The following is an 11,664-nucleotide window of genomic DNA, read 5'->3' as shown; positions in this document are numbered from 1 at the left end:
TAGGTGCATGTGCTCACCTAACACTCTCTGATCCCTCTAAGTTCTCCCCCCCCCACCGAAAAAAAAAAAAAAAAAAAAGATACCCAGCCTTAAATGATTGCAAGACAATATGGCCCTGGCAAGTCCCTTTGGGCCTTCAGCCCTCACTTGTCCCCAGGCCGCCCAATGAAGAGGTGGCCTGACTGCAGAATTTCTCTATCAGCCCTTCTGCCTGTGTGTGACACCCTAGGCACCAAACCCCAAGCTCCGGGGCTTGGCAGGGCGCGGTCACCTTGCAGGCAGACCGAGAGGCTTAAAGCAATAGAAGCTGCAGCTTGCAGAGCTCCAGGGAGGTCCCAAGACATCGGCAAGCCCTCAGCCACGCCGAGATCAGCCCTTGGTCCTCCACCGCCCACGTTTTCTCCATCTGCTCCGCGGTCCGTCCTCTTCCCTGCGGCCCACTTAGTCCAACCTCCAGACTTTATCCCGACTTACGATTCTTCTCAGTAGAGGGGTCACCCAAGCCCCTGGGGGTCGCCTTCCTCCCACCCCTTCTCTGTCCGCGCGGACCAAGCCAATCCCGGTCGCCACAGACTGGGGTCTCCGCCACCCTCGAGCACAACTACCTTGCAAGACCCGCCATCAGACACTCATCATCTCCTCTACACGTCTTTCCATGTATCCCTACGAGTTTGTCCTCAATCTTTCTCACCACGACTGCCTTTCAGTCCTGTTTCACCCACCCTGCCTCCCACCGGTCTGCGGGTCCTCTGGCCCTAGTCTTTCCGTTTCACCCAGTCGGTCCTTCTCTTCACCGCACCTCGATCTCCTTTAGGTGCCCCTCATAGGCCCCTCCCCATGTCAGTTCTCTGCGCCCCCGCCCCCGTCTGTACTTCTGTCCGTCCCCTAAAGTGATCTTCTGTTCCTGGAGTCTGGCCTTCCACCCAGCTTGGTCTCTGGTCACCCTCTGTTCCTGGGCCACGACAGTCTGCGGCCCCGTTCCCCTCCCTCAGCCTGGGAACTCTTCCCTCTCCCACTTTCTCTACTTTGAATCCATCCCAGCAGAGTCCAGGAAGTAGCCAGGCACCTGGGACTGGCGGCTATAGGGCCCAATGAGAAGCGCCAGCGGCGGCGGCGGCCCCGCCCAGACAGCAAATCTTACCAATGGCCGGGTGGAGGCGGGACTTCCGCTGTAGAGGGGAGGGCGGGGGCAGTGAACTGTTGTGGTGCGGAGCATTGGGCTGGTGGCGGCCGGGTGGCCCAGGGGCTGCCGCTGGACTCGGGGCGCAACCGAGTGGCTGCAGGGGTGGGGCGGACCCGAGGCCCTGCGGGGCTCGGGCGCCACGGGTTCGAGGCCGGGCCCCGCGTGCGGGAGGCCGCGCCACCCCCGGGGAGCTGCCCGGCGGTGAGTTTGCCCAGCAGCCGAAAGAAGGCGGGAGCCGGCGGGGGCCCTCCAAACCTTCTGGCAACCCGGGCCCGGAGTCTCCGGGGAGCTGCCGCTTCCTGGGACGCCCTCCCGGACGTCCCCGCTGAAGGGTAACGGTTCTGGGCCCCCGGCAAAAGGAGCTTCAGGTGACCCCCGGCGGGGCCCTGCGAGCCACGGGAGCCAACCTCGGGGCCTGGAGCCGGGGAGGAAGGGGGCTTTCCGGAGACGCGCGGCCGAGGTCCGAGGAGCCGTAGCACGGCGGAACAGAGCCGGTCCCTCCGGGCCCGGGGCAGGGCGGCGCAGCGCGTGCTCTGGAGACAGACTCCGGGACCCTCGGGCGCGGGGGCCTCGGCGACTGCCCCGCGGGGATCGCGGCCGCGGAGTGGCCTACAGGGGAGCCCGCCCCCGAGAGGCCGGCCCGGGACGGGGAGATGAACGGCTTTAGCACCGAGGAGGACAGCCGGGAAGGGCCCCCCGCCGCCCCCGCCGCCGCCCCGGGCTATGGCCAGAGCTGCTGCCTCATCGAGGACGGCGAGCGCTGCGTCCGGCCGGCGGGCAACGCCTCCTTCAGCAAGAGGGTGCAGAAGAGCATCTCGCAGAAGAAACTCAAGCTGGACATCGACAAGAGCGTGAGTCTCCCCGTCCCCGACCGGGTCCCCGCGCCGGCCGCTGCGGGTCTCTGCTCGCCCAACTACGGGCGGGACTCCGGGGCCCTCCGCGCCCTGGGCCTCGCTGCCCTTTATCTGAAAACCGAGGAGTTGGACTCGCGATTTCAAAGGCCGCTTCAGCGCGAACCTGCTCGCTCTAGAATTCTGCCCAAATCCGGGAGGTTGGGGCGGGGGTGCTCCTAGGACCCTTCCTGCCGGGGAAGATTGACAAGTTTTTAGCTCGTTTTATTGGTTTAGATATCGAGCAGGGAGAGGAGGGTTCATTGCGTTGACCCACAGAGGAACAAGTATTGGGGAGGTGGTGAGAAAGGGAGCCGGCTCTTCTCCAACTTCTCAGAGCCCTGCTATTCCTTCGGAAAAGGAAAGGTGGCAGTTACTTCCCTTCCTGCCGCGGCCTCAGCTTCTGCAAAGGGCCACCGAGCTCACTGCTTCGCAGGCAGCTGTACGGAAATGGGGTTTTCAAGCATGTGGCAGAAATAGGGCCAAGACCAGGTCTCGAGAGCTGGCTCTTGCTGTCCAAGTGATTGCAAGGAAGAAAATCCATTTTCTTTGGGGTAACTTCTTTAGAAATGGCCAGTAGGAGGGGTTTACGTTCGAGTAGACTTGCCCTGTGTTTTGTGCCTAACTATAGGAAAACTTTTCCTGTGTGATCTCACCTCTTCTAGGTAATAATTCTATAGAGATACCTCTGGTCTACTGACTAGGGACTTTTTAGTTTTGATTAGGAATTGGAAATGAGTTACGGGGGTATTTAATACTCGGGGAGACTGACATTCACTTTTAGTGAAATTTCTCCACTGTTAGTGGAAATCAAAGAGTGCTTGTTAAACTGAAAGGGCTCCCGCTTTTCCATTTCTGATTTTATGGTTGAAACTTAGGCCCAGAGACAGGCGGTGACGGTGCCAAAGTCACACACCACCCAACAGGCTGGTTAATTTCTTAAACCCATTATCTGATTTATTTTCAAGCCCCATGCATAAGTCTTTAATAAATAAAAAATTGCCCCAGGGCTTTCTTCCAGGCTCTTCCCTCCCACCCCAATTGTTTAAGTTAATTATAATACTACATCTACGACTCTCTTTTAAAATGGTTGGGGGTGAGTTAATGGCTTTCTTATTACAAACCTCTACGAATGAATGAATGAATGAAATTCATCTGAGCACAAACAACTGGCTAGACACTAAGGTGGCTCAGGTGTCACTGGTTTAAGTGAAACGCTTAATACTAAGATAATAGTGAACTCAGCCTACCTTCTGTATAGGTTGATGGGAGCCTTTACTTAAGTAGCTTACAATGATAATATTTTTCAGTACTTAAAATAAAGGAAGAAGTTTACCATTCTTTTCAGCCCTTGGATGCTGTCACAGCTGAGTGATTGTGCTGTGGCAGTTGGGGTTCCGCCGACCCGGTGATCCCACTGGAGACCCTGCGCTGTGCCACGATGACTGTTTCACACACACGCTGCCTGGAAGAGACCAGCCTGAGACAGGCCCTGGAGTTCTCACCAGGCAGTGCTTCTGGAGGAGTAGGATTTCGAGGTGGAATCGCTCACAATTTGTGTCAAGGCAGTGTTGTAGAGTCATTATTTCTGAAGGGGATTCTATTTCATTCTCACAGGCTTGGGCAGGAATTCAGTTCTAAGGAACTGCTGTGTTACAAGAATTTTTCACCCCCCTCCCTCCACGCTGCCCCCATCAAAAGCCACTGAGCTCTGAAATTTCTGAAAACCAGTGCATGCTTGAAAATGGTTAAGTAAAAATCATGACTTCTTAGTGCATAAAAAGAGTCTAGCAGAGAGCCTTTTTAAACAATAGCATGAAATATCCCACTTGGGCAGTTTAGCTCATTTCGTACAGGCATTGGCAGTGTTCTATGATTTATCAAGATTATAACATTCCTTCAAAGAGCCCTCCAATGGACATATTTCAGCTTTCTTTTTTTTTTCTGGGAAAAGTGGACATTGAGAATAGTGTAAGAAAAATGTTGGGATAGGAAAGGACACGTGCTGGGGTTCAAAAGTCCTGAGTGACCTTGGCCAGGTCATTTCCCTGCTCTGGGTGGCTTCAGTTTATCCCTCTAGAAAATGAGATTGGGGCCAATGAGATTTGGGCAGGTGGTTGCTAAGTTTTCATCCATCTAGCATTCCATGATTCTGGAGTCTTAACCCGAAATCTCCCAGCCCCAGCTTTAGGAACTCACCTCTTCTGCCTCTTCTCCTACCAAGTTTGTCACTCTGTGAATTGGGGGAGCAGCTTACTGGGTTGACAAGTGGGACTGGCTGACACGAGGGCCAGCTTCCTCGCAGGGAAGTGGAGTGTGCTGCTAGCGTGCCGCTCCCCTGATAAAAGGATGTCCGGCAGTGTATGCATCAGACAGGTGGGACTCTGGGACAGTGACCCATGCTGGGCCTGACAGTCCTTTGACAGAGTTGCATCTGGCAAAGCTGTCCCAGTTTGTAACCATATGGAAATGATGACTTTTACTGGCCTAAACTGCTTTTAGATGTAAGGGATGCTTATGTTGATGCCACAGCATTTATTGAGCACCTGCTGTCTGCAAGGCACTATCATAGTATAAAAACTACTCCTGACTCACTCACTACTCGAACCACATGAAAGTGATAGTTCATCTGAATAAAAAGGAGTTTTCATTATTTTCTCCATGAAAGGCCTGAATTAATGGATGCTGGTTTTCTGTCAGCTTATTTTTTTCTTTAAGAATTTAAGGAATAAACTCAAATTCGGAAGCCTCTCAAGAACAGTTGTGCAACAGCTGTTTCAGTGTCAACAGCCTCAGGCCATTTACATAGGCGTTCAGTTTCTCTGTTAGGTTCCTTGAATGGCTCCTCTAGTCAGCCCTGGTACCAACACTCCTAAACAAAAACCTGTTCTTTACATCTCAGCTGCTATTGCCACCTTCACTTACTGTTCTGCCTCCAACCTGTATTAGAAAATCAGCAGGACTTCCACTAAGATGGAGGTGTAGGTGGAAGCACTGTGCCTTCTCACACAACCAAGTTTAAAAACAACAAAGTTTTAGCAACAAAAACGTAGCCAAACCACAGAAAATTGAACTACATGGAAGTCTGACAGCAATGAACCCTTCAGCCAAACCCGTAAGAGGGGCAGAGCCAGCAGCAGAGCGGGGTTGGGCAGGAAAGATCCACCAGACTGACCTGGGCACACGACCCAGGCACACCAGCAGCCATGGACGGATCCCAGGTGTGGAGAAGCGGGTGGACCCACTGAGGGTGCAAGGCAGTGAACTCACTGAGGGCTGACCAAAGTCACATATTTGCATGCAGATAAACCGGTGAAGGAGCGAAGCAGTGAGACAGACCATGCAGGCCCCAGTGGCAGAAAGTGGCAGAGGGGACCACCATTGTCCCTCTCTGCCCCTGCCCCCACATACAGTGTCACAAACCAGCAACCTGGGTGGCCTCTTTCTGACCCGCCCCCACATAAGCGTCACAAACCAGCAATTCAAAATCAAATTCAAGGAGTTCATCATCACCAAGCCCTTATTATATGAAATGTAAATGGACTTACCTAAGCAAAAGAAGATAAAAAAGATGAACAGTGAAAGGACAGCAAACTCACAGTTATTAACAACCACACCTAAAACAAAAGCAAATTAAGAGGACAGCTAGATCACAAGTGAACCATAGAAATGAAGATCACATGGAGGGTTAGCAACAGGGGAGTGGGAGGAGGAGAAGGGGGGGAGAAGGTACAGAAAAAAACTAGCATAGACGGTAGGTAGAAAATAGATAGGGGGGCAAGAATAGTATGGAAAATATAGAATCTAAAGAACTTGAGACACGTGTTCATGAACTAAAGGGGGGAGGGCTGTGCAGGGTGGAGGGGAATGAAGGGGGGAAATAGATCTGTAATGGCATAATCAATAAAATATATTTAAAAAAGAAAAAGAAAATCAGCAGTAGTGTGCCGCTGCTTCTCTGCGGTTCCACCTTGTGAGAATGTCCGCTTCTGTCTCCACGTCTCTCTGTGGGGCAGATGCGAGGCGGTGCACTAATTAGACGTGGATGCTCAGAAACCAAGTCTTTCAGAGAAGGGTCATCCTCCTACAGTACCTGTTACCAGCGTCAAAACCGGGTGCCCTGTATATCAATCAGTCCCTTTCCTGCTCTCGTCTAAGCTCATGACTCCGGCAGGTCTCCAATGTCACGTCACTCCCAGCCTCAAAAACCTTGGGGGACTATGTCTTGTCTGGAGGAAAGCAAAGCTCTTCCCATGTGCAGCTCAAGCCCTAAATTTCTCCTCATGCTCTTACACGGGCAGTCGCCTCTGCCCAGCACCGTCTGCCCGGGGTGTCCTCACTCACGCCTTCTGCGCCTGCGTCTGAGGCTCCAAGTCGCAGCTCTTCTTTCTACACAGAAGGCTTCCCCTCCACCCTGACTGTCTGCCTGCCGCTCTCTCGCGCCGAATCTGGACTGTTGTTTTTCCACGAGGACTTGGTTTATACCCCACTCCCAGCGTGATGGCAGTGTCTCTCTGTGGGTTTCTTGTCCACAAACCAGTGGTAAACTTCTGGGAACCATGGCCCGTACTTTGCTGCTCCTTCTCTCCCTCCAATGCCTTGAAGAGGAAAGTAGCCCACTAACTGGACAGATGCTGTGTCCCTGGAATTGGCAAGTCTGACTTTAATTTGCTTCCCCTCAGGTAAGGCACCTGTACATCTGTGATTTCCACAAGAATTTCATCCAGAGCGTACGGAATAAAAGGAAGAGGAAGACGAGTGACGATGGCGGAGATTCTCCTGAGCACGACACTGACATTCCTGAGGTAAGGGCCACAGAAGGCCACCTGCGAACGCTGGAAGAGGGGCTCTAATCTGGTCCTTCCCTCTGGCCTGGCCTTCTCTTCATGCCAAGAGGAAATTTCAGTCCCTTTGTTTTCCGTGGTGTGTTTGAACAGTGCATCATAGAATCAGAGTAATATAGAATTTGAGATCTAAAAGCCTAGAAATTGATGACTCTACTGCCCCATCGTTTTACATATGGGTGCTGGGACCCGAGTCACACGTATGGTTTGGGGCCCCAGTGCCTTTTCTTCCAGAAACCCCGACAGATGTGAAATACAACCACGGGGTCCAGTGTGTTAAAACTTTGTTTTTGCCTTTACAGTTGGAGACTGAGTTGGTATGGTTTGGGGGAAGTCACTTCCCTCTTGTTTTCTCATCTGCAACTTGAAGGTATAAGTTGTCAGTTCATACCAGCTCTGATTTTCTATCACTCTGATTCCTGTTCCAGGCTTGTTCCAAGTCCATTATACTGGACCCCAGGGGCTCTCACCCCTGGCAGTCGTGACATTGATGGCCAGATAATTCTTCGTTGTGGGGCTGTCCTGCGAACTGTAGGATGTTGCCAGCATCCTTGTATTCTTCCCACTGGGTGCCAGTCATACCACTCCCTGAGTCATGATCTTCAAACAATGTCTGCAGACACTGTTGGGTGTCCTGGGGTTGGGGGGGTGACAAAACCCTCCCACATTGAGAACCACTGCACCAGAGCAGGAGACCGAGGCTTCTCACACCAGAAGGCCACCTATCCTTCAGAGAGCCTGTGTCTATTAAGCAAGGCTACAGGAAGGAGCACTGGATTTTTTTCTATTTAAATTGTTTTCATTTAAGACTCAGCAAAGAAGAACCGTTTATAGTGTACACTGAATATTTGATGCATGGACATTTCATAAGGCAACTGCCTGTTAGCACTCAGGGAAAATGACTTTAGGAAGAGAGAGAGTAGGCGGGCCTTTGTCTGCAGATGAGGGAACCTTTGGAAATGCAGCCCTTTCCCCCCAGCCTGCCCTGTGCCCCTTTTTAAGCATTGGTTTAATGTATCTTTCAATTGCCTTTAGCATTATTATATTTTATAAAGAAATGGATTATTAAATTTCTAAATGCTTTTCCAAAAAATAAAAGGTTTGAGGAATGTTTTGAAAAGAAGGAAGGACTTTGGTCCCTCATATTGATCATTCATTTTGTTTTTAAGTGCTCTCCACCTGCCTGAAGCAAGAACATCTCTTTTAGAGGCAGGTAAAGGCAGCCCAACTTTCCGGGCCTTCAATGTTTCATGACTGTGCAGCTTTCCTCTCTTCCTGTGTTAGAAGAAAAAGGGGGGGTCCTTTCCCCTCTCTTATCCAGCCACCTGCAGAGACCCTGACCCTAACCTGCCGACTTGTACACTCGCCACAGTAGCTTTCGAGCTTTCTCTGGAGGGTTGTTAAGGATTCTAATGCCTGAAGGCTGAGCCTAGGAAAGAACTATTGGAGAATAACAGCACTTCTCACTGTTCCTCACGCCCCTCTGTCCAGTCTGCTGCCAAGCTTGGGCCCGTCTTCCTCCAGGATGTCTGTCTGGTTCTACCTCTGCTCGCTCTCCATGCCTGGTGTACCCCTCTGGCATCTCCACCCCTCCCAAACTTCACTTCATCGCCTCACTCTAGATTGTTGCTATAGCATCTCCCTCTGCCTGCTCTCCCCACCCCACCCATCAAGCCACCACTAGACCCATCTTCCTGGAACAGTGCCCGACATACTACCATCCAGGCTCACTGTTTAACCCATCAGGATTACCTGTGACCCCCTAACCCGTCTATTCATCTCCTGGCTTTCTGTGCTCATGATCTTCCCCCTCACGCCCTACTCTCGCTCTGTTCCTCACTGCCTTCCTGGATCCTGCCTCTCCTTCGCTTAAGCTTCACCGCCTCCATCAGCCTTCTGGGACCACCCTCCCCAGCCAGAACTCTTCTTCCACTATTATTTTTGTCCTCCCAGCTAGTTATTAGTCCTCAGTGGACCATGTCTAAGACTTCTTTGTAGTCCTCCCCATCCCCACCCCTACCTAGGGTAGTGCCAGGCACATGGTGGGCTCTCACTGAGTGGTGGTTGGGCAGGTGACGGATAACGTGTTTCTCCTCTTCTCTCTAGGTTGATCTGTTCCAGCTGCAGGTGAACACTCTACGACGCTATAAACGACACTACAAACTGCAGACCCGACCAGGCTTCAATAAGGCCCAGTTAGCAGAAGTAGGTAGACAAAATTGCACTCTAAGAAGAGAGCCAGTATTGTGCTTCTGATGGTGACCTTGAGCCTCTCCACTGCTCTGGGCCTGGTGATCATGATCCCCTCCATGGCTCTGCAGGCAACTTTCCGTTCCCTCTTTTCAACAACTTAGAGTCCCACAGTGTTAGATCTGGAAAGGCTCTGATGCTCATAAAAGAAACCACGCCTTAGAGAGAGGACAAGGCTTGCAAACCAGTGTGATTCCAGAATGCAGCCTGGAACCTCAGGACTCCCGATTCTAAGTCCTGAGTGCTCTTTTGTTTGTTTGAGTCTTGTTTTTGCAAGATTCTTTATAGATAGGTTCCTTCCTGCACATCAGGTTTGTCCAATTAATCATTCCAAAACCTTCCCTCATGTTCTATAGGAGCTATTTTCCTTCGGTTTTCTTTGGCTTTTGTTTTTACTTGATTTATTCTACTCTGATGTTGGTAACGGAAATAGTCATGGCGATGAATGGGGCCCAGGGGAGTCTCCTCCTGCCCGGAGTCCTCAGCTTAGTGCGGAGGACGGGGGCTACCCTGGCGGCCGTTGCTTGAACACACGGACAGCCTGGCCTGATGTTTCTCTCCTGCTGGCGCTTGTGTGGATGCCCTTTCACCCATCTTTTCTGACTATCATAGAAAGTTTGGAAAAAGGAGAAAAGAAAAATATAAGCCTACCATCCAGAGATAACCACGCTGTAGTTCTTTCTCTGACTCTTTTCTGTCATAGCCACTTGGCTCATTCAGACTTTTTTTTTTTTAAGAGTTTAGTCTTTTTATTCCTTTTTTTTTTTTTAAGGTTATATTTTCTTGTTTTTAGAGAGGGGGAAGGGAGGGAAAAAGAGAAACATCAATGTGTGGTTGCCTCTCGTGCGCCCTTTACCGGGGGACCTGGCCTGCAACCCAGGCATGTGCCCTGACTGGGAATTGAACCAGCAACCCTTCGGTTCGCAGGCTGGCGCTCAGTCCACTGAGCCATACCAACCAGGGCCAGAGATTTCTTCAAAGGCTCGCAGCCCCACTGATTTTTGGTCTTTACCTCAGAGGTATATTGCTGAACCATCATTTTTTCTTAAACCTCTCCTTCACCACCATCCCAGTCAAACACAGAAGCACACAGGCTTTCCCACTTTCAGACTGCACTCCGTGAGCCAGCATTCACCCTGGTGGAAGAGACAGGATGAGGTCGGGCGGGAGCAGATGTGTCTTCCTACATGATGGAGTTTTCTTCAACTTTGTGTGTCTTTCAAAATGAACTCCATCTAAGAATTCAGTTGGCTGTTCGTTTAACATATTTATTTTTATTTTTATTTATTTACTTACTTATTTAGAGACATGGGAAGGGAGAGAGAAAGAGGGGGAGAGAAACATGGATTGGTGGCACACACGCCCTGACTGGGGACCAAACCTGCAACCCAGGCATGTGCCCTGACCAAGAATCAAACTGGCGACCTTTCGCTTTGTGGAACAATACCCAGGCAACTGAGCCACCAGTCAGGGCTCATGTGACATAATTTTTACAAAGACACTTTGCTGTCAAGTTTCAGTGCCTGAGAGATTATGGTAGCAGCTGGCCAACCAGATTGGTCCCAATCTCTTCCACCATGGGGATGACCTGGAGATCATGCCATGATGGGCAATAGGACCAACTGCCAGTAACGCAGAACTACACCTTGGGAATGTTGAGGGGTGGAGTCCCGATTTCAGAAGCCTGGAAACCCAGTCACCTAAACTGCAGGGAGGGAGGGCAGCCTGGGCCCCGCAGCTCTGCACGGAGTTCTGTGGCGGCCGTGGCCTCCCCCACAGCTCTGGGAGCAGCTTCCTGGCTCCTCCTGTGCACAGTTGAGGATGCGTGGCCCTGACTTATGCCTGGTTTTTTTTTTTTGTGTGTGTGTGTGTGTGTGTGTGTGTTTGTTTTTTTTACCTCCATGTAGACTGTCAGTCGACACTTCAGGAACATACCTGTGAATGAAAAAGAGACCCTTGCCTACTTCATCTACATGGTGAAGAGTAACAAGAGCAGACTGGACCAGAAGTCAGAGGGCAGCAAGCAGCTGGAGTGAGGGTGCAGCACATCCTCCAGGAACGCAGTTGATGCTTGATGTGCAGGTGATATCTGCTACATTTAAGCCCATAAAGACTTTTAAGTTTTATTATAAATAAAAACGTTTGAATGATACATACTGTAACTCTTTTTGGTCAGGAGGATTATGTTCTCCTGATTCAGCATGTGTATACAAAGACTTTGTTTTAAGGCAACTACTGGGCTGAAAAAAAAAAAAAAAACAAGATCATAGAAAAAAATCAAAGAAAAACTATGTATTGCAGTATTCAAAAAAGCATTAAGTCAGTGCTACTGGAAATGAGGGGTAACATTTTTGGAGTCACCTGGTAATCCCATTCTGCCACCTGTGAGATCTAGCGCTGTGACGACAGCAGGGTACCGGTGATGGAGGAGGCGCGTGAGCAGACCCCTGGTATGCTGGGGCCGCGGAGGCCCCGCCTTGTCACAGGCTTTGTTGAT

At 50.9% G+C, this 11,664-nt stretch overlaps 1 protein-coding gene across 1 annotated transcript; it reads left to right on the top strand.

Annotated features, from left to right (window-relative positions):
* Positions 1 to 1,187: 1,187 nt before the first annotated feature.
* Positions 1,188 to 11,319, top strand: SAP30L (SAP30 like). The gene is made up of 4 exons (XM_037156910.2): positions 1,188 to 2,034; positions 6,756 to 6,878; positions 9,024 to 9,122; positions 11,075 to 11,319. Exons 1-4 carry the CDS (start codon positions 1,837 to 1,839, stop codon positions 11,201 to 11,203), a joined length of 549 nt encoding a protein of 182 aa, XP_037012805.1. The 5' UTR covers positions 1,188 to 1,836; the 3' UTR covers positions 11,204 to 11,319.
* The last annotated feature ends 345 nt before the right edge of the window (positions 11,320 to 11,664 follow it).

This window comes from Artibeus jamaicensis, unplaced genomic scaffold (genome assembly GCF_021234435.1).
Source record: "Artibeus jamaicensis isolate MK-2021 breed Jamaican fruit bat unplaced genomic scaffold, CSHL_Jam_final contig_432, whole genome shotgun sequence".
NCBI lineage: Eukaryota > Metazoa > Chordata > Mammalia > Chiroptera > Phyllostomidae > Artibeus > Artibeus jamaicensis.
Note: the sequence above shows the minus strand (reverse complement) of the source record. Positions and strands in the feature narration are given on the sequence as shown.

Bases quoted from the DNA above. Each gene is read 5' to 3' on its own strand.
- SAP30L (XM_037156910.2), top strand. From the start codon at position 1,837: ATGAACGGCTTTAGCACCGAGGAGGACAGCCGGGAAGGGCCCCCCGCC. The intron at 6,879-9,023 runs GTAAGGGCCACA...TCTTCTCTCTAG, and splicing joins ACGACACTGACATTCCTGAG to GTTGATCTGTTCCAGCTGCA. The intron at 9,123-11,074 runs GTAGGTAGACAA...ACCTCCATGTAG, and splicing joins ATAAGGCCCAGTTAGCAGAA to ACTGTCAGTCGACACTTCAG.